At 49.4% G+C, this 20,639-nt stretch overlaps 1 protein-coding gene across 1 annotated transcript; it reads right to left on the bottom strand.

The window, feature by feature from the left end:
• Positions 1–705: 705 nt before the first annotated feature.
• On the bottom strand, positions 706–7,370 carry MFRP (membrane frizzled-related protein; the record flags this gene model as incomplete). Its single annotated transcript, XM_080699949.1, has 13 exons — positions 706–930; positions 1,016–1,143; positions 2,815–2,949; positions 3,076–3,206; positions 3,616–3,764; positions 5,140–5,216; positions 5,406–5,531; positions 5,659–5,789; positions 6,134–6,347; positions 6,449–6,616; positions 6,735–6,851; positions 7,135–7,237; positions 7,317–7,370. 13 exons carry the CDS (start codon positions 7,368–7,370, stop codon positions 706–708), a joined length of 1,758 nt encoding a protein of 585 aa, XP_080556075.1.
• Between the last annotated feature and the right edge of the window lie 13,269 nt (positions 7,371–20,639).

Genomic DNA, 20,639 nt, shown 5'->3' with positions numbered 1-20,639 from the left:
TGGTTCTCTTCCACTCTGCTCCTCCCAGACTCCAAGAGGAAACCAGTTGTTCAGGGGCCAAGAGCTCCGGGCTGGGAAATAGCAGGGAAATAACTCGTGGTGTCGCCCGGCGGCCGGCCAAAGTGTGGGGTGGGAAAGGAGGGGGAGAGAACTTGAGTCGGGCGGGCGCAGAGAAGCGGGCGGGGAGGGACAGTCGCTTGGGGCTCCTCCTGTTCCCAGGAGTGGGAGGGAAAGAAGGTGCAGTGACACCCTAAGGACCACTCTAGACCCAGGAGATCTGCACCAGCAAAGAGGGAGAAAGGAGAGCTCCAGAGACAAGGCCAGCAGGATCCCAGGCTCAGCACAGGGCTGCTACATCAGCAAAGACTCCTGGTTTTTGTTGACTACATGAAAAAGCCAAAGGGCAGGTGACGGAGAACTTGGAAAGGCACAAGAAAGGAAATCTGGTTGGGAGACCTGGACAGGAAGCCTTCTGGATTGTCCAACCGCACAGCGTGGAGCCGGGTCAGCTGCCTGTGGCTGGGAAGTGAGGGTCAGGAAAAGAGAGAAGTGGAAGGGTCCCCTTGGCCTGGGATTAAGGAGTCATCGTCTTCTTCCCGGGAGGCCCCAGAGGGGATGGGCAGAGTTCCATCAAAGGTCCCCTTCCTTTGCTCCCTGCCTGCCTATATAGGATGGGCAAGCAGAGGGCAGCTGTTGGCTCCAGGGTCAGGGCTGGGCACACACATCCAGGCCAGCTGCCTCGGGCAGCCTGTTACAGTTGAAGGGCCAAGGGGTGCCCAGTAGTGCCAGGCCAGACTGGCACTGGTGCTCGGCCTCCTGGCAGACGGAGCGGCAAGGGGGAAGGACACTGCCTAGTAGGGTGCAACGGGGCACCAGCAGCCCGCAGAGGAGCCTCCGAAAGTTCTGGTAGCAGGGAAGGCTTGTCAAGCTCTGCAAGAGGAAGAGATAGCCCTCAAGTGCCAGTTCCCCAGACTCCTCCCCTTTTGGTGGCCTCCCTCCTCTCTGCTCAGAATACCTTGTAACCTTTGAGGACATCTACCACCTCCTCCTGGGTGGCCATGCCCACCCAGATGTTAGGAAAGGCGGTGGTGTTGTAGCTGAGTCCAATACACATCTCCACCTGGACAGGTTCACAGGCCAGGTCTGCAGGGGTGGGAGGGGAGGGGCACAGTGAGGACAAGTGACTCTATAGCTCTGGGTCCTTGCTTCCTGGTTTTGTTTTGTTTTGTTTGTTTGTTTGTTTTTGCGGTACTAGGGATTGAACCCAGAGGCATTTTACCTCCAAGTGACACCCCCAGCACTGTTTTTTATTCTTTATTTGGAAACAGGGTCTCACTGAGTTGCAAAGGGTCTCACTAAGTAGATGAGGCTGGCTGTGAACCTCCTGTCTCAGCCTCCCAAATCCAAATGCTGGGATGCTGGGATTACAACTGTACGCCACCATGCCCGGATGTTTTTTTCCTTTTTTTTTTTGGTACTGAGGATTGAATTCAGAATCTAGGGGTATTCTACTTTTGGGAAAAAATATATTTCGCAGTCCTGGGGTCATTCCCCAGTTTCCCCTCCTTTTTTTTTTTTTTTTTTTTTTGTGGCACTGGGGATGGAACCCAGGAGCAGTCTATCTCTGAGCTACACCCCCAGCCCTATTTTTTATTCCTTATTTGCAAACAGGGTCTCACTAAGTTGCAGATAGCTCACTAAGTAGCTGAGGCTGGCCACAAGCCTGTGATCCTTCCATCTCAGCCTCCCAAGTACTGGTATTACAAGCATATGCCACCATGCCATACTTTTATTTTTTTAATTTTGAAACAAGGTCTTGTAGCTGGGCATGGTGGTGCACACTTGTAATCCTAGTATTTGGGAGGCTGAGATAGGAGGATTGCAGGTTCAAGATCAGCCTCAGCAAGTAGTGAGACTCTCATCAACCTACTAAGACTCTGTTTAAAAATAAATAAATAAACTGGGTGTGGTGGCGCATGCTTGTAATCCCAGTACTTGGGGGGGGGGGCTGAGTCAGGAGGATTACAGTCTTAGCTATTTAGTGAGGCCCTCTGCAACTCAGTGATTTTCAAAATGTAAATAATACCTGTTTCAAAATAATAAATTAAAAATAGGGCTGGAGGTATAGCTCAGAGGTAGAGTGCCCCAGGTTCAATGTCCAGTTCTGCAAAAATAAATAAATTTTAAAATAAAATAAAATAGGTCTGGGGGTGTGGCTCGGAGGTTGAATGCCTCTGGATTCAATCCCCAATACCACACACACACACACACACACACACACACACACACACACACACTCACAAAGAAAGAAAGAAAGAAAGAAAGAAAGAAAGAAAGAAAGAAAGAAAGAAAAGAAATAGGGTCTTGCTTTGCATGTGTGCACCAGCGCTCCCCTCCCCGCTTGGGTCTTTGTTTCTATGTGAATCAGAAGGGGGCACTTGGGAGATTCCAAGGAGAGGTGCTCCGAGCACCCTTTGCCAACTTTGGGCTTCATGCACTTTTGTTCTCAGAGAACATGGAGTGCCCATATTTGCAGGGACCACTTGCAGGGCATCTGGAAGAAAGTTCCCTGCTCCATCTTTGGGGTGGCCTGTGGAGAGGGACTCTGTGGACAAGGTGACTGATTCTGGAAGACCCAGCCATCGAGTCCCAGGTTCCTGTGTCCCTTTGGTATGACACTAAGTGCCACTGCCCTCAACCATGGAAAGACCTCTCAGGACTCTGTGAAGTGGCTGCAGGGTCAGGAGAGTGAGCCCTTCCCAAGGCAAGGTGCTTGGGCCTGCAGGCTTTGCCTGGGGGGGGGGGGCTCCTCACCTGGGGGTGGGAACAAGGGGCTGCTGCAATTTTTGCCATCGCTGCCATCGGCGCAGTCTCTCCACAAGTCACACATCCACCGCAGGTCCCTACATCCTCCGTCCTGGCAGAAGAACTCCCTGGGCCCACAGGGATCTGTAGGCACAGGGGGTGTGGCAGTACCCTGGCCAATACCCTCCAAGTGTCCTGCCAGGTCTGAAGCCCTTCTCTGTCCCATGGAAGTGCTGCAGCCAACCACACCTGCTCACCCAGGGCACCTACTCTCTGTGGCATTGAAGGCTTGGTAGGTGGCTGAGAAACCCCCGCCGCCGCCGCCACGATCTGTCCTAAAGAGCACGGTCATTTCGTGGTGCGAGGAGAACAGTTTGGGGGGTGGCTCTGATCCACAGAACCTGCCCAAACAGAGAGTTGTCCTGGCACGGGACCCCTGGGTAGGCTCTGAGCGGAGCTCTGGGCCATCCTGGGGGTGATGGGAGACACGAGGACTCACAGAGCTTAGGGTCTGCTGAGGAAGACACACATATTTGGTAGACAAAGTATCAAAGTGCTCAAAGAACTCAAATTTGAGCCACTTCCAGATGAGAAAAATCAGGAGGGTTTCTGGGGGTGTGGGAACAGCCCTGTAGGGCGGAAAGAATGGGGCAGGGAGGGTTTGCACACGGGTTTCCTGTGGATGAGGCATTTGTGGGCCCAAACCACTTGGGGTGACAGTGAAGAGGATGAAGCTGGGGTGGCAGTGTGTCAGCCTGGCGTGTGGGGTGATGGAGGACCTGTCACTGAGGCTCCTCCCGGCTCCTGTACCTGCCCAGGAGGCTGAGGGCCCCTGATCTGCTGCTCTCGTACACCTCCACATAGTCCAACTTGCAGTTGCCTTGTGCTTCCAGGCTGAAGTTTTGGAACTGCAATTCTATGCCATGTCCAGCAGGCACAGAGATGTTCCAGGTGCAGAGCTGTGGGAGGCAGAGGTAGGAGAATTCGCGAGACTTCCACTTGTCCCGCTCTGGATGTCCAGGCTGAGCTCCAGAAGGGGCTTCTCCACCCAGCACAGGCCAGACAGAAAGTGGGTGCTCATTGCCCCCCCCCCAGCATCTGTCCGTAGTATGTTTGTCTCTCTTTTGTATTGGGATTGAACCAACGGACATTCTACCTCTGAGATACACCCCCAGCCCTATTTTATTTTTATTTTGAAATAGTCTTGATAAGTTGGTGAGAGTCTCACTACTTGCTGAGGCTGGTTATGAACCTGTGATCCTCCTGTCTCAGCCTCTACATACTAAGATTACAGGTGTGCGCCACCATGCCCAGATGTTTATTATCTATCTATTTATTATTATTATTATTATTATTATTATTATTATTTTGGTACTGAGAATTGAATCCAGAGGCATTCTACCTCCAAGCTACACCCCCCAGACCAATTTTTATTTCCTTCAAGCTATACCCCAGACCGATTTTTTATTTCTTATTTTGGGGTCTCATTAGGTTGCTGAGAGCCTAAGTTGCCTAGGTTGTCCTTGAACCTGTGATCTCCAGTCTCAGCCTCCCAAGTACTAGGATTACAAGTATCTGCCACCACACCCGGCTTTTATTTTTTATTTTGATAACAGTGTGTTGCTAAGTTGAGGAGGCCGGCCTTGAACCTTGATCCTCCCTTCTCAATCTCCCAAATACTGGGATTACAGGTGCATGCCACCATTGGTAGCTGGCTCATTGGTAGCTCTTTTTTTTGCATTACTGGAAATTGAACTCAGGGGCATTCTATCTCTGAGATATACCTCCAGCCCTATTTTATTCTTTATTTTGAAACAGTCTCACTAAGTTGCAGAGGGCCTTACTAGTTGTTGAGGCTGTCTGAGAAGCAACAATCTTCCTGTCTCAGCCTCCCAAGTACTGGGATTACAAGTGTGCACCACCATGCCTGGCTCATTGGAGGCTCTTAAGATGGAAGAAAACTGGGTGTAGGGGTTCAGGCCTGTGATCCCAGTATTTGGGAGGCTGAGACAGGAGGATCACAAATTTGAGGCTAGCTTGGGCAACTTTGTAATATTCTGTTTCAAAATGACAAATAAAAAGGTCTGGAGATGTAGCTCAGAGGTAGAGCAACCCTGGGTTCAATCCCCCTTGTCTAGTGTCAGCGATGGATGAGTGTCTAGCATGGGAATATCTGAGTACACAGTAGGTACTTAGCAATGTCCCCTTCCTCAGTCCAGGGATCTCTGAGCTTCCTCAGGAAAAGGCAGTGTCTACCATGCTGCGTCCAGGCACGCCGAGCAGGGTGCTCTGGGTCTCCATGTATGCCACACCTCCCACAGACACTGCACTTACCCTCTGGTGAGGGTCCTGCTGTAGGTAGCTGGGAGGAGAGAAGGTGCCCTGGAGCTCGGTCAGATTCCCCCCACACCCTGCAGAGAGGCAGAAAGCTCATGAGTTGCTGGGACCTGTGCTTTCACCCAGCAGGAAAGCAGAGACTATCCAGCAAGAGTGCAGGATGTGCCTATGGGCGACCGAGTTCTGGGTCGGAGCTGGGGAGCCCAGCCAGAACCCGCAGCAGATGCCTGAGGACAGACCCCACCCTGTGCTGGCCAGCGTACCTGAGCGCTCGGCAGTGCAGTTGGCCTCGTCGCTGCCGTCAGCACAGTTGGCGAAACCATCACACACTGATTCAGGCAGCAGGCACACGCGCTGGTCGCAGGGAAACTCGTCCTGGGCACAGCTCCCTGGGGAAGGCATCGGGAGTGGGGAAGCCCCGAAGGCTCCACCCCTTTCCCCAAGAGTGGAAGGGAGGGACGAGAACAGGCAGGATAGCTGGGGAACTAGGAAGGGGTGCTTGGGGGAGCCCCTCACCTTGCCCTGGGGCCACAGCCTGGTACCAGGCCTGGAAACCTGAGCCTTCCACACTGCTGTCAGAGACGAAGGCCACCCGGAGGCGGCTGGCATTGGTGTTGAGCGTCGGAGGAGGCATCTTCCCACATATCCTGAGAGAAGCCGGGTTCAGGTTCAGCTGAGGGGAACTGGCCTGAGCCCGGGGTCCTGTTTCCTCATCCCTGGCCCTGGGTTGCTGTGGTCATAAAGGCTCCTTTAATTTTCTGGCAGCTGACCTTCCTCGACCCTGCACGTGCATCCTGGAGGAGCACTTATTCTCAGGATAGCTCAGGAGGAGCTCCATTCCCCAGATGAGGAGACTGAGGTTACTGAGAGGAAGGAGATGGCACAGGCCCAGAAATCAAGTCTCCCAATTCCCTTCCGGTCCAGCCATTCTGCTTTGGCTTCCTAGTTCTCCCCCAGAGAGGGCCAGATCTCCTGGGGCAGAGGGACCCACCTGAGGAGGGGGCCTTCAGGGTCTGGAGAGATCTCCAAGCGATCAAAAAGACAGGAGGCCACGCCCTCCATGCTGAGGGCTTCAATCTTGAGCTGTACCACGTGGTCTGTGGCCACCTGGATATACCACAGGCAGTGTGCGTTGGGTGGGTAAGGGTCTGGGTAGTTGGGGCTGCTGAAGAAGCCCCTTGGGCCAGGAAGGAGACCCCCACATGCTGCAGGGATGGAGGTTAGAGTTCAGAGGTCAAAGGAGAGAACCTTTGCTCCCCAAGGTGGCTCTGCGCAGCTGGCTTCCCCGTCCGCTGCCCTTACTCACAGGCCTGGTGTGTGGGGCTCACACCTGCCTCCTGCTGCCCTGGCGTTGCCTGAGAGGAGGTGGTGGTGGTGGTGGTGGTGGTGGCTGTAGGGGTGGTGCTGGCGGTCTTGTGGCCTCCGGTAGGCAGTGGGCTCTTGGTGGCCCCCAACGGGGGTGCAGCCTGTGACTCTACGGGTGAGATGATGGAGGGGCGGCTTCAGAGGTACCGGATCCTTGGAGGAGTGCACAGAGGCCCACACAGTCTCAGTCTACAGCCCTCTTCCCAAGCAGGCCCCTGGGTACTTACGGGCCAGGATGATGGCCACCAGCATTCCAAGCAGTAGGATCAGCAGGCTGGTGAGCAGGAGGGCGCAAAGCCAGGAGAATCGGCAGTCTGGCCGCAGACCCCGGGGATGCCGGTGGCCTGTGGGGAGGCAGCATAAGTTTTTCTTGGTTCTGGAGATTGAACCCAGAGGTATTCTGCCCCAGCCCTTTTAAAGTTTCTTATTTTAAAATAGAGTCTCCCTAAACTGCTGAGACTGGCCTAGAACCTGCAATCCTCCTGTCTCAGCCTCCCAAGTACTGGGATTACGGATGTGTGCCACCATGCCCGGCTCATGGTGGGATTTTGAGAGGCCCTTCCCATGGGCATCCCTCATCCTGTTCTGGGGGCCCCTGTTGCCCCAGGTCACCCCTGAGATGCTTACTGTGCCAGGGTGCTCGGTTGCTGTGGCTGGCATCCTGCCGGAAGGCCGGTGGAGGGCACAACGTCCCGGCTTCAGGCTCGAAAGCTGGGTTGCAGAACTCAGTCTAAAAGGCAGAGACCTGAGCCTGAGGGCAGGAGCGGCCATGGAGGACACAGGTCTTGGTCTCATCGTGCAGCTCTTACCTTGCTCGGCTCCATAGCCTCTGAGCAGGGGATGACCTCTGAGTAGCCCTTCATGGCCCAAGGCTGTGCATGCTTGCTGGAGTCTCTGTGACAGCCGGACACCCCTGCAGGCCCTCTCCCAGGCCACAGGCACCCTATCAAAGGGGCAGCCTTGAACCTTTGAGAGAGAAGGCCGCCAGGTTGGACTGGCTTTCAGGCTGCCTGAGGCCACTGGCTGGAGCTCCTGGCTGCTCTGTCTCCACATAGGGAAGGGGTGGCAGCCAGAGGAATGTGCAAAGGCATGAAATGGTCCCTTAATCCAACTCAGCTGAGGAAGCTGAGGTCAGGACCCTGGCACAGGGTGGCAGTTCTTAAAGGCACAGGCATGGCTGTGGATGCCCAGTGCGGGGGAGCCAGGTGCTTTGTGCGAATGTAACAAGGGAGCTGGGCACCCGAGGTGCCGCTGCAGGAGCAGAACATGCGGCTGCCTGGCAGGTGGCAGGGAGCCTCAGGTGGCCTGAGGAGAGCGGCGGGTGCCCGAGGCCTTGGACAGGGTTGGGTGAGGAGTCTGTTGGCACTGTCTGCTGTCGCCCGCTGGACATCTACACTGAAAGTGAGATCCCTTCACGCCTCTTTCTCCACAGTGAAGCTCTCTAGGGAAGTCCATCCTGGCCCCGCCCTCCTCCTGGGAGAAAGGAAAGGAAGTTACTCTGTGCTGTTAGTCATGCCCAGGCTGTGTCTGAGGCTGAGCCAGTGGAGACAGCTTGATATTTATGGTTACTGTGTAGAATGTGTGTTGTAGGCCTTGGGCAAGAGGCCCGACATGCAGTTTTTCTCCTTTCACAACTCTTGAAGGAGAGTAACAGTCTTACAAACAATGGCACGAAGCCTCTGAGAGGTTAGAAAACATTCTCAGGGTCCCAGAGCTGAGGAGATACAGACCCTACAGTTGGACAGAGGATTGGATAACCTAAGCACACCTTTCATTTGATGTATAGCTTTCACCGCACTCAGGGGATGAGGCTTGTTGGGAGGGCAGAGGGGACAGCAAGCCAGAGGGAGTGGTGAGGAAATCAGTGGGGGTTGAAGAAGCAAAAAGCCGGCATGGTGGCACACTTGGGAAGCTGAGACTGGAGGGTGGCAGGTTCGAGACCAGTCTCAGCAATTTAGTGAGTCCCTCAGCAGCTTAGCAAGGCTGTTTCAAAATAAAAAAATAAAATAGGGTGAGGGTGTAGCTCAGAGGTAGAATGCCCTTTGGTTTAATCCCTAGTACCAAAAAAAAAAAAAAAAAAAGAAAGAAAGAAAGAAAAAAAGAACCAAGGGAGACAGATCCTGTGGTCCTAGGTAGCATTCCTTGTTCTCAGGAGAAATTTCCCCATCCACAAATTCTTCTCCAGCTGCCCTTTTTTATCGTGTGTGTGTGTGTGTGTGTGTGTGTGTTAGTTACTGGGGATAGTACCTGGGGCATTCTATTTCTGATCTACAACCCCAGCCCTAGCCTTATTTTATTTATTTACTTATTTTTATGGTACTGGAATGGAATCCAGGGGCATTATACCTTCCAATTACACACTCGACCCTATTTTATTCTTTTATTTTGAAACAGGACCTCATTAACTTGCAGAAAGCCTCACTAAGCTGCTGAGGCTGGCCACGAACCTGCAATCCTCCTGTCTCAGCCTCCCAAGTACTGGGGTTACAAGCATGCACCACCATGCCCAGCTCAGGTACAATATTTTGGGAAACCTATAATTTCGGACACTCTCTAGCTTATCTGGCAATTAGATAATGAAGACCCCAGTCAGATAGAAGAGATAAAATATTCTGTACAAAGGAGACGAATTGGGAAGAAAGGAAGAGCTGCAAAGACTCTCTTTCTCTGACGCCCTCCCCTCTCAAGATGGTCTGCCTTTCTCCTCTAATTCCTCGCTTTCCTAAATAAAACCTCTGTCTTTTCTCTGACTGGCACATGCTGAAATTTTCTGCCAAGGAAGCCAAGAACTCCAGAGTCATCATGTTTTCCCATGACAAGACACCATATATTACCCCAGGGACTGAGATCATCCTCAGATCATCCTCACCTGCCTCCTCTAGCCCACTCCTCATGAAAGTCTCATATAGGAAAAGAGCTCAGAGTAAGAATGCCTTGAGTTCAAACCCTAACACTACAAAATAAATAAATTGCCAGGCGTGGTGGCGCACACTTGTAATTCCTGCGCTTGGGAGGCCGAGACAGGAGGATTGCAGAGGTTCGAAGCCAGCCTCAGCTACTTAGTGAGACCCTGTTTCCAAATAAAGTATGAAATAGGTCTGGGAGTATAGCCTAGAGGTAGAAAGTCTCTAGGTTCCACCCCCAATACCACCAAAATAAATAAATAAATAAATATAAAAATAAAAAATGAATAAATAAAAATAGCCAGCGTGATGGTGCATGCTTGTAATCCTAATACTTGAGAGACAGGAGGATTGCAGGTTCAAGGCCAACCTCAGCTACTTAGTGAGACTCTATGCAACTTAATGAGACCCTGTTTCAAAAAATAAAAAACAGGGCTGGGGTTATAGCTTAGAGGTAGAATTCTTCTGGGTTCAACGCCCAGTACCAAGCCAAACCAAATCAAACCAAATTAAACAACCCCCAGTGTAACAAAAATAAAAAAAATAAGTAAAAAGTAAAATAGGGCTGGGGGTATAGATCAGAGGTAGAATACCTCTGGGTTTAATCCCTATTACCACAAAAATCACTAAGTAAATAAACAAATAAATAAAATAAAACACTAAATTTAATGCAGTTTTAACTAATTTAGTAAATAGTGATAGACATAACTCACATTAATAAAAGTTTTTTGAGAGCCAGGTGTGGTGGCACACACTGGTAATTCCAGTACTTGGGAGGCTGAGACTGGAGGATTGTGGTTCGAGGACAGCCTCAGCTACTTAGTGAGGCCCTTTGCAACTTAATGAGACCCTGTTTCAAAATAAAGAATAAAAAATAGGGCTGGTGGTGTAGCTCAGCGGTAGAGTGACCATGGGTTCCGTCCCCAGACCCACACAAAAAAAGTTCTTTGGTGTTCTGGATCATTTTTTGGACGTGGGATCTCACATTCTTGCCCAGGTTGACTACAAACTCCTGGGCTTAATTTGTTAGGGGAAAACACGGCAATTTCCTGGGAAGGCCTGAGGCGTTCCCAGGTTTGGGATGGGAACTCACCTCAGGACCTTTGGGGTCTTTGGCAAAAAGAGTTTCGGCATGCACCAGTCAGAGACAAAGACAGAGGTTTTGTTGAGGAAAAGTGGCAAAAAAAAAAAAAGGACAGATGGGCTATTATGATTAAAAGTGTGACCTATAAAGAACTCTTGTCTAAGGAAGAGCAGGCTCTGAAAGTAAGGATTATGAAGTTTCTAGATTTTAAAACGATATTTTCCCTTTCCTTCTCAATTTGTCTCCTTTTTACCTAATATTTTATTTCTCTTATCATACATCAAATTTATCCTTCTGCTTTAAATTTCTGAGCAACTGTGACTATAGGTGTATACCACTACGCTGATAATTTTTTTTTTGTTGTTGATGCGAATAGAACTCAGGGCCTCCTGCATGCTAGACAAATGCTCTAATACTGAGTTACTTGCCCTGTCCCCCACTCCCACTCCCAGCCCTTTGATGATTTTAAAGTACATGAAAGTGTCTTTTGAAAACTGACAGTTTTAAGCCAGGTGTGGTGGGGCGGGCACACACACTCGTAATCCCAGACTTTGGGAGGCTGAGACAGGAGGATCGCAGGTTCACAGCCAGCCTCAATTACTTATTGTGGCCCTCCACAACTCAGTGAGACCCTGTTTCAAAATAAAGAATAAAAAATAGGACTTGGAGGTGTAGCTTGGAGGTAGAATGGCCCTGAGTTCAATCCCCAGGGCCAAAAAAAAAAAAAAAAAAAAAAAAAAAGAAAGAAAGAAAAAAAAGAAAGAAAGAAAAGAAAAAAATAAAAAAAAAATAAAAAAGAAAACTGCCAGTTTTGTGGACAGACACTAAGACAGTTTACTGCCTCATAAGTCCACAGATCAATTGATGTGTAAGCAGAAGATGTGATTGCCACTTCTGATGGGAAACGCAGGAGGACTTCCTGGAAAAGGTGGCTTTTTTTTTTTTTTTTTGGTGGTACCGGGGGTAAGGCTTTCTACCTCCGGGCTATACTCCCAGACCTTTTTTATATTTTATTTGGAAACAGGGTCTCACTAAGTTGCTGAGAGCCTCACTAAGTAGCTGAGGCTGGCTTCGAACCCGTGTGATCCTCCTGTCTCAGCCTCCCGAGCGCGGGGATTACAAGCGTGCGCCACCATGCCTGGCTCAAAAAGGTGGCTTTTGAGTCTAAAGATGGAAGGTTATAAAGGATTCTAATAATAATCGACCCAATGCCAATTAGGGTGGAAAAGTGGAAGTTTATTACACTAGCAGGCTGAAGTTAAGATACCTCCTGAAAGACTCTGGCTCTAAGCTCCATGTAAGCTCCCATTTTATAGATTTGTGACAAACGGCAGGAGCAGACAGGTGGGCTTACAGAAGTTAAACCGTGACCGTTAGTGATTGCAGGATCGCTAGAGGAAGTTTTCTCATTTCATGGTATCCGTGGTCGGCCTGCAGGGGGCTCTGTGGAGTAACTTAGCAATGACAGATTTCTTCCATCTGCATGCATGGGAGGGTTCTCACTATTCTTCAGGAAGGTATGTGGCTGGGATCTAGAGTCTGCAGAATCTGGCTGCCCCAGGAATTCTTTAGTTTAGGGTGAGGGTATCGAGTGATCATTTGCTTTGCCTTTCGTTCCTCCCCCAACCTTCTCTGTCCTCTACTGAGGTGATACCCCAAGTAGATGACTTTCTTTTTTCTTTTTTTTTGGTGGTACCCAGGGGCTTTCTACCTCTCAGACCTATTTTATACTTTTATTTGGAAACAGGGTCTCACTAAGTTGCTGAGAGCCTCACTAAGGAGCTGAGGCTGGCTTCGAACCTGCGCGATCCTCCTGTCTCAGCCTCCCAAGCGCGGGGATTACAAGCATGCGCCACCACGCCCGGCCAGATTATATTTTTATTTTTTATTTTTATTTTTTTGTGGTATTGGGGGTGGAACCCAGAGGCTTTCTACCTCCGGGCTATACTCCCAGACCCATTTTATATTTTATTTGGAAACAGGGTCTCACTAAGTAGCTGAGGCTGGCTTCGAACCTGCGCGATCCTCCTGTCTCAGCCTCCCAAGCGCGGGGATTACAGGTTTGCGCTGCCACACCCGGCTCAAGTAGGTGACTTTCTTCTCGGTAGATCTGGACCTTTTTCTTGGAGACCCTGTATCCTGTTTTCTGTAAGAAGCACAGCAGTTCTTCGGTGAGCTCTTTACAGATCTCCTTTGTGGGAGTGGCCAGCAACAGGTCAGCTATGTGTGCAAGATGGTGCACCCGGTGGGTTGGCAGTCTTTAAGTCTTTTGCCAGAAGATGGTAGGAGAGTTCTTGAACCCTTGGGGAAGACACGTCCAGGTTAGTTGTCCCTTTGGGTCAGTCTTTGGGTTCTCTCATTTGAAAGCAAACAGAGGCTGGCTCATTTCTGCGAGTCTTAGGCAGAACAAAGAGTCATTTAAGTCTAGGCATGTGAAAACAGCAGCGGTTGGAGGTATTAGACCCAGTAGAGCATATGTATTGGGGACCATTGGGTGTAAAGTCTTGGTGCAATTGCTGATTCTGTGGAGGTCTTGTATCAGCCAGTAGTCACCAGTCCCTGGTTTCTTTTCCTTTTTTTGAGCCCAGAGTCATTTTACCTTCAAGCTATACCCCCAGCCCTATTTTTTATTCTTTATTTTGAAACAGGGTCTCATTAAGTTGCAGAGGGTCTCACTAAGTAGCTGAGATCAGCCTCCCAAGTACTGGGATTACAAGCGTGCACCACCATGCCCGGCTCCCTGGTTTCTTTACTGGGAGCAAAGGGTGATCCATGGGGACTGGATTTCCCATAGCATTCCTCTCTCTTTAATCCTTTTGATATGGGGCACTATCCCCAGACAAGCTTCTAGGGAGATCAAATACTATTTTTGCATCACTGGGGTGACACCTGGTTTTAGTGCCACCACTATTGGTAGGTGGTCTCTTGCAAGGCTGAGTTCCCCTTGTATGTCCCAGACTTGGGGAAATCATTTTTGTTTATTTATTTATTTTTGTGGTACTAGAATGGAATCCAGGGACATTCTACCCCTGAGTTGCACTCCCAGCCCTATACTTTATTCTTTATTTTGAAACAGGGTCTCACTGAGTTACTAAGTATTAGCTGAAGCTACCCTCGAACCGTGATCCTCCTGTTTCAGCAACCCAAATGCTGGGATTACAAGTGTACGCCACCACACCTAGTTCGGGGAAATCATTTTAAGTACCAGTTTATATCAGTGGAGGTGTCTTTGGTCCCTTCTGTGTCCTTTCTTGATGAAGTCTCCATTCTTCTTCCAAGTAGATGTCTAATTTTAACACAGGCAGAGAGCCAGAGCTGGGAATGTGGCCCACGTCCATGGTCACTGTGGTGCCTAGTTTGGATAAGTCTCTCCCCAGTAAGGGCCTGGGGCTTCAGGCACATACAGGAACCGGTGATGGGCTTGGTGTCCCTGTTCTGTGCGATCTCGAGGCTCCCCAAACCGATATTTCTTAGTGAGCCCTGTTGCTCTGATGATGGTGACTGAGTCCTTTGTGAGTCTCCCTGTTCAGATGGTCACAGTAAAAATAGCCATCCCAGTGTCTAGAATGAAGTCCATGGTTTGGACCCTGAGACCAATTTTGACCATGGGCTCTTGGGGGCTTATGGCCACTGAGCCCCCAGTCACCTTCAGTCAGACTTGGAGCCCAGTCAGGAATTTCAATGTCAGAGATCTGCACCTGGGGCCCTCCCTTTTGTTTAGAGGCTATGACTACAGCAGCTTTATGTACATCTTTTCTTTGGACCTTTTTTTTGTCATTCCTTATTTTTCCTCATTCCAGGCACTCATTCCAATGGCTCTCCTTCTCCTCCTCCTCCTCCTCCTCCTCCTCCTCCTCTTCCTCCTCCTCCTCCTCCTCCTCCTCCTCCTCCTCCTCCTCCTCCTTCTCCTCCTCCTCCTCCTCCTCCTCCTCGGAACCCAGAGGCATTCTACCTCTGAGCTACACCTCCAGCCCTACTTTTTATTCTTTCTTTCTTTATTTTTGCGGTACTGGGAATGGAACCCAGGTGCATTCTACCTCCAAGCTACACTCTCAGCCCTAATTTTATTCTTTATTTTGAAACAGGGTCTCACTGAGTTGCAAAGGGCCTCACTATGTAGCTGAGGCTGTCCACGAACTGCGATCCTCTTGTCTTAGTCTCCCAAATGCTGGGATTGCAAGCATGTGCCGCCAAAGCCCGGCTTTTATTCTGTATTTTGAAATAGGGTCTTGCTAAGTTACAGTAGACCTCACTAAGTTGCTGAGGCTGGCCTCAAACCTTTGATCCTCCTGTCTCAGCCTCCCAAGTTCTGGGATTACAAGCCTGTGCCACCATACCCAGCTAGCATTTCTTCTTGCAATGGGCACATTGGTCCCTGTCCAGCTATCACCCCTTCCTTTGGTTTTTGTCTGGGGCTAACGTGGATCTATGGCCTTTTTCATGGTGACTGCAAAAATTTGTGTCTTTTCTCGTTTCTCTTGGTCTCTTTTTCTTTTTGGCAGTGGCCTCTCAGTTTTCAACCACCTTAGAAGTGATCTTGATAAGTTCACTTATGTCTTTTTTCCCCCGAAAACCTTTCTAGATGTTGTAGCTTGAGTCTCACATCATAGGCCAACTAGGTAATTAAGACGGTGTTTATCATTGATCTTGGGAGCCTCTGGGTTGAACGAGGTGTATTTCTGATAGGTGTCACAGAGTCTCATGAAATTGGCTAGGGAACTCCCACTCTACCTCACTTACCTGCGTCAAGTTCGTGACGCTCCATGACCCTGCTTTAGCTCCCTCAAGGATAGCTCTCCTTGTTTGGTTCATAGCTAGAGTTCCATCATCTGTACTTAGGTCCCAATCTGTCCGAGTGTCAGGCATGGCGTTTCTGTAAATCCTTCAGGATTCAGCAAGCTGGCTGGGGTGATCAGCCATTGCTTAGAGGACTCAGAGTCAGAGAGTGGCTAGGAGCTGGTGGCAGTCGTGGGTTGGTCTGTGGATCTCCATGATGGAAGTTAGCAAATTTATCATGATTGTGGCTTTTTGGAGTGAGGAGGGGTGTGTTGCCAATTCAGGAGATCAATCCAGGGTGGAGATCAGAAGTGCTCTTGTTAGCGGCCAGCAGCGGTGGCTGTTGATGTGGCTGTTGGCATTGGTCCCTGGTAACTGCGGTTGGTAAGGAGAGGGTGTAACCTCACCTTCCGTAGGGCCTGCAGGGGCAGTGGCTGTGACTTGGGTGTTCAGGTTTGGTGCTCCTTGTGTCTAGGATCGCTCGAGGCAGAGAGGAGTCTGGTATGTGGTAATGAAGCCATCTGGGAGGATTTAGGGCCAGGAGATACCGGGAGTTGATGTACAGAAACTGCTTGAAGTGGCCTAGAGCTCCTATGCAAATTTCTTGGACCCTAGGGACAAGGGACAAGTCTCAAGTTCTTCTGGTGGTCAGTTGACATGGAACAAGGGCCAGTCACCCTCACATAGAATCTTGAGTTTAGAAGGTTTTAGGTTTACTCTGTAATTGCCAGAGAAGCCCAGCTTAAAGTTTTCCAGCATGGCTTGGAGAATTGAATTCAACATCGGAGTGTGTTGAACTGGCCTGGAGGACAGGTGGGGAGTGTTTCCTAACAATATGGGAAATTAGCTGGGCATGGTGGCGCACACTTGTAATCCCAGTACTTGGGAGGCTGAGACGGAAGGATCACAGGTTCGTGGCCAGTCTCAGTTACTTTTAGTGAGGCCCTCTGCAACTTAGCGAGACCCTATTTCAAAATAAAGAATAAAAAACTGGGCTGGTGGTGTAGCTCAGAGGTAGAATGTCCCTGGGTTCAATTCCCAGTACTGCAGAAAAAAAATTATATATATATATAGGAAGTTTATACGTGCCTACCCCTGTGTGGTGTATAGGGTGTGCGTTGAAGAGACAGGTCTCTCCCTTAAGCAGATGCCTGCCTAGCTGGCCTGTAGGGTTTGAAGACTCACTATAGAGTCATGCATATAAACCCTGTGCCTGGCCACCCCTCTGTTCGGGAGGGATGAGTGTCCACTAAGGTAAAACAACTTCCAGAGGAAGTGCAGGTCAGGACCCATCAGATCCCATAGGCACCAGGCCATGAGACCATTCCAGTCACACACATTCTTACACCATTTATTCACAAGTTATGCATTCCCATTTTAAATTCTTATTCTCTCTTCTCCCAGTGGAGCCAATATCACCTTAGAATATGCCTCAAGGTTGCTTTAGCATACACATCAAGGCTCCAGAAGGAGAATAATTCCACCTCGGAATACGCATTAAGGCCTTGGATGCATTTCTGGCAGGGTGATTAGTCCTGCGCCAGCCTCCCTGCACTGGGTTTTGACTACCTAATTATCCTGGGGGCCCTTAACTTGTCTGAGCGTTTGCTTAACCCTGTCTTCTTCCACCTAGAGGCTTCTGGTCCCGGGTGCCGCAGTCCCCCTGGGCTTTCTGGAAGGGGACCCCGGAATCCTGTTGTGGGTGCACACTTCCTGGTTCTAGGGACTCCTGGTGGGCTGCAAAGCCCGGGAGTGAGAGCCTCTGACCAATGGGGGTCTTGGCAAGGAAATCTCACTGGGGCCTCCAGATGTTGCAGAAATTCTCTGGAATAATTGACCCAACTCCAATTAGGGTTGAAAAGAGGAAGTTGTTACACCAGTGGCCAAAGTTAGGCTAGCTCCTGAAAGGCTCTGGACCCGAGCTCCATGTGAGCTTCCTTTTTTTTTTTTTTTTTTGGTGGTACTGGGGGTGGAACCCAGAGGCTTTCTACCTCCGGGCTATACTCCCAGACCTTTTTTATATTTTATTTGGAAACAGGGTCTCACTTAGTTGCTGAGAGCCTCACTAAGTAACTGAGGCTGGCTTTGAAACTGTGCGATCCTCCTGTCTCAGCTTCCCAAGCGCGGGTATTACAAGCATGCGCCACCCCGCCTGGCAAGTGAACTTCCATTTTATAGACCTGTGACAAATGGCAGAAGCAGGCAGGTGGGCTCACAGAAGTTGAAACATGATAGTGATTGCAGGATCGCTAGAGGAAGTTGGGTACAGGGAGGGCAAGAGAGGAAAATTGCTGAGCAGGTTACTGACTTATGTGACCTTCTACAAGGCCTGATATTACCTTTACCTGGGTGGTTGCCTGGATATCTGACCCTCTGCAGGCCACTTATCTGTAGTTACATTCTTTTATAAGTACCAGGGGAGGGATACGTTTTGGCCTTTCATTTAAGTGACTTATTCTTCTACCACACTAGGGGTTTGAAGCTTAGTACTGAGGCCAAAGGAGCCTTGGTTGTAATCTGTTTATGTAGGGCATAACTTAATCAGAACTAGGTCTTAGAACAGCCTTTTTTTGGGGGAAGACAGCAGAAGGCAGGCAAAGAGGAGCCTGGGAGACCAGGAAGCTTTTCCTTGTTTCCAAATAAAAATAAAACAGGGCTGGGGGTATAACTCAGAGGCAGAAAGCCTCAGAGTTCAATCCCCAGTACTAGAAAAAAAAATAAAATAAAATAGGACTGGGGGGTGTAGCTCAGAGGTAGAATTCCCCTGGGTTCAATCCCCCATCACACACACACACACACACACACACACACACACACACACACACACAGGCAAGCATGGATGAGGGATCCTTGTCCCAGAGCTAAATCTTCATAGAAAGAAACATGAATTCTTCTAAGCACTAGCCAATTAAAATTTAATTCTAAGCCGGGCTTGTAATCCCAGCATTCGGGAGGCTGAGACCAGAGGATCGCGGATCGCGGACAGCCTCAGCTACTTAGTGAGGCCCTCTGCAACTTAGTGAGACCCTGTTTCCAAATAAAGAATAAAAATTAGGGCAGGGGGTGTAGCTCAGAAGTCGAATGCCCCTGGGTTCCATTCCTAGACCTACAAAAAAAAAAAAAGAATTTAATTCTTTAATTCTAGTGCTGGGCATGGTGGCACATGCTTATAATTCCAGTACTTGGGAGGCTGAGACAGGAGGACACCCAGGCTCGAAGCCAGGCTCAGCTACTGAGGCTCTCAGCAACTTAGTGAGACCCCGTTTCCAAATAAAATATAAAATAGGTATGAGAGTGTAGCCTGGATTTCATCCCCAGCAACACACACACACACACACACACACACACACACACACACACACACAGAATTCTAGAAACTGGAACCAGAGAACAATGGGTATGTACGTCCCAGCTTGAACATGAATTTGGAGGAAGTATCTTAGAATAAAAATTCCCTCCTTTACACATAGAGGAGGGACTAAGGCCCACAATTGGGAGGTTCTTGTTGAATGTCACACAAGCACAGCAGCAGGGGAAGGCCTTCCCTCACCCTAGGCCAGCAGGAATGCCAACAGCGAGGGGGTAGAGACCCACGTTGCTATGGCAAAGCTTGATGACAGAGACATGGGGACAGGCCTGTTTGTGTTTGGGGTCTGGGTAACACCAGGGCCTGTTGCCATGGGGATAAGAAAGCTCAGTAGATTGAGTGCTGGAGTGCTGGGAGTGAGGGCGGAGGGCCAGAGCGAGCCCCCACCTCCTCAGTACCATCTGTTCCCTGATGGAAGATTAAAAAAAAGAAAGAAAAAAAAAAAAGAAAGAAAAACCTGGCTTCTACCTCCATGAAAAGCTTGTCAAAAGAAACACAGCTGACATTTATTTGAGGCTTACCTACCACTAGCTATGAGCATAGTTTCTTAAAAAAAAAAAAAGTGGGGATTGAACCCAGGGACATTCTACCTCTAAGCTACAATCCAAGCCCTTTTCATTACTATTAAAATATTTTTTGAGGGTACTGGGGATTGAACTCAGGGGCATTCTACTTCTAAGCCATACCCCCAGCCCTATTTTTTAGTGGTACTGGGGATTGAACCCAGGGGCATTCTGTCTCTGAGGTCCATCCCCAGCTCTATTTTATTCTAAAACAGGGTCTTGTTAGGTTGAAGAGAATCTTACTTGCTGAGGCTGGTCTTGAACTGTGATACTCCTGTCTTAGCCTCCCAACTATTGGGATTACAGGTGTGCCACCTTGCCCAGCTGAAGCTGAGACCTTTTATTGAAGACCAGTGCCTGGTCATTTATATCCAGGTGCAGGCACTCTGCTCTGAGCATGGGCTGCAGGGTATCCGCATCTGCTGGGAGGGCCTGAATTAGGTAGCTGAACAGATGCTCAGTGTTTCAGTAAAGAACCGAGACGGACGGAAAGTACCTAGACTAGCACTTCATTGAAGGAAATGTGCATTAGATGTATCTTCCATGTGTGAAGAACGTGTCCTGTAGGAAAATGTTATTCTTGGAGGCCTTTAGAAGTGTGATATCTAGGCATGGTGGCGCACGATTATAACCAGTACTTGGGAGGCTGAGACAGGATGGTCACAGGTTCTTAAACAGCCTCAGCAACTTAGTGAGACTCTCAGCAATCTGGCAAGACCCTGTTTCCAAATAAAAAACATGGGGGTGAAGCTCAGAGGTAGAATGCCTGGGTTTAATCCCCAGTACCTCCCCCACACAAAACCAAGTATGACAAGACAACTCACCCCGAGCTGTTTTGGCCAAAAAAAAAAAAAAAAAAAAAAAAGTATACATAAACAAATGTGGAAAAAAGACAACTGGTGAATTCAGATGATGAACAGTGTCCAAAATGTATCCTGCTTCAGTTTTTTTGCAGAATTGAAAAGTTCAAACTAAGATGTATGTAATTTTCTTCAGAACTTAGAGTTTATAGACTAGTCAAAGCAATAAAATACATGACCGTAATATGCCAAGAGCCTCCCCGCACTCCGGCCCTTCCCAAAGCAAGATTCCGTCACTCACCACTACTTTCTCAAAGCTATTATTTATTCTGTACAAGGCTCCACTGTACATGAGACATTCTTCCACTCTTGCTTACACAGTAAACAAGTGTACACCAGCCCTTGGGCTCAGATTCACAGGTCTTCCCTAGAGAAGGGTGTCAGGCCAGGTAGACTTGGGGTGTCTTTCTCTGGTGCCCCGACCCAGGAGCACTGGGTCATGCCAAGCTCCAAGGGGCATGAGCAAGCCCAGCCGTGGGGTGTGCAAAGTGCCCAGTGTGTCCTGCCTCAGTGTGGAATGCTCTGCTCTGAGGCAGCACATTTATCTAACAGGGCAGAGGCAAGCCCACGGAGAAGAAT

Source organism: Muscardinus avellanarius (assembly GCF_963383645.1).
Source record: "Muscardinus avellanarius genome assembly, chromosome: 1".
Taxonomy (NCBI): domain Eukaryota; kingdom Metazoa; phylum Chordata; class Mammalia; order Rodentia; family Gliridae; genus Muscardinus; species Muscardinus avellanarius.
Note: the sequence above shows the minus strand (reverse complement) of the source record. Positions and strands in the feature narration are given on the sequence as shown.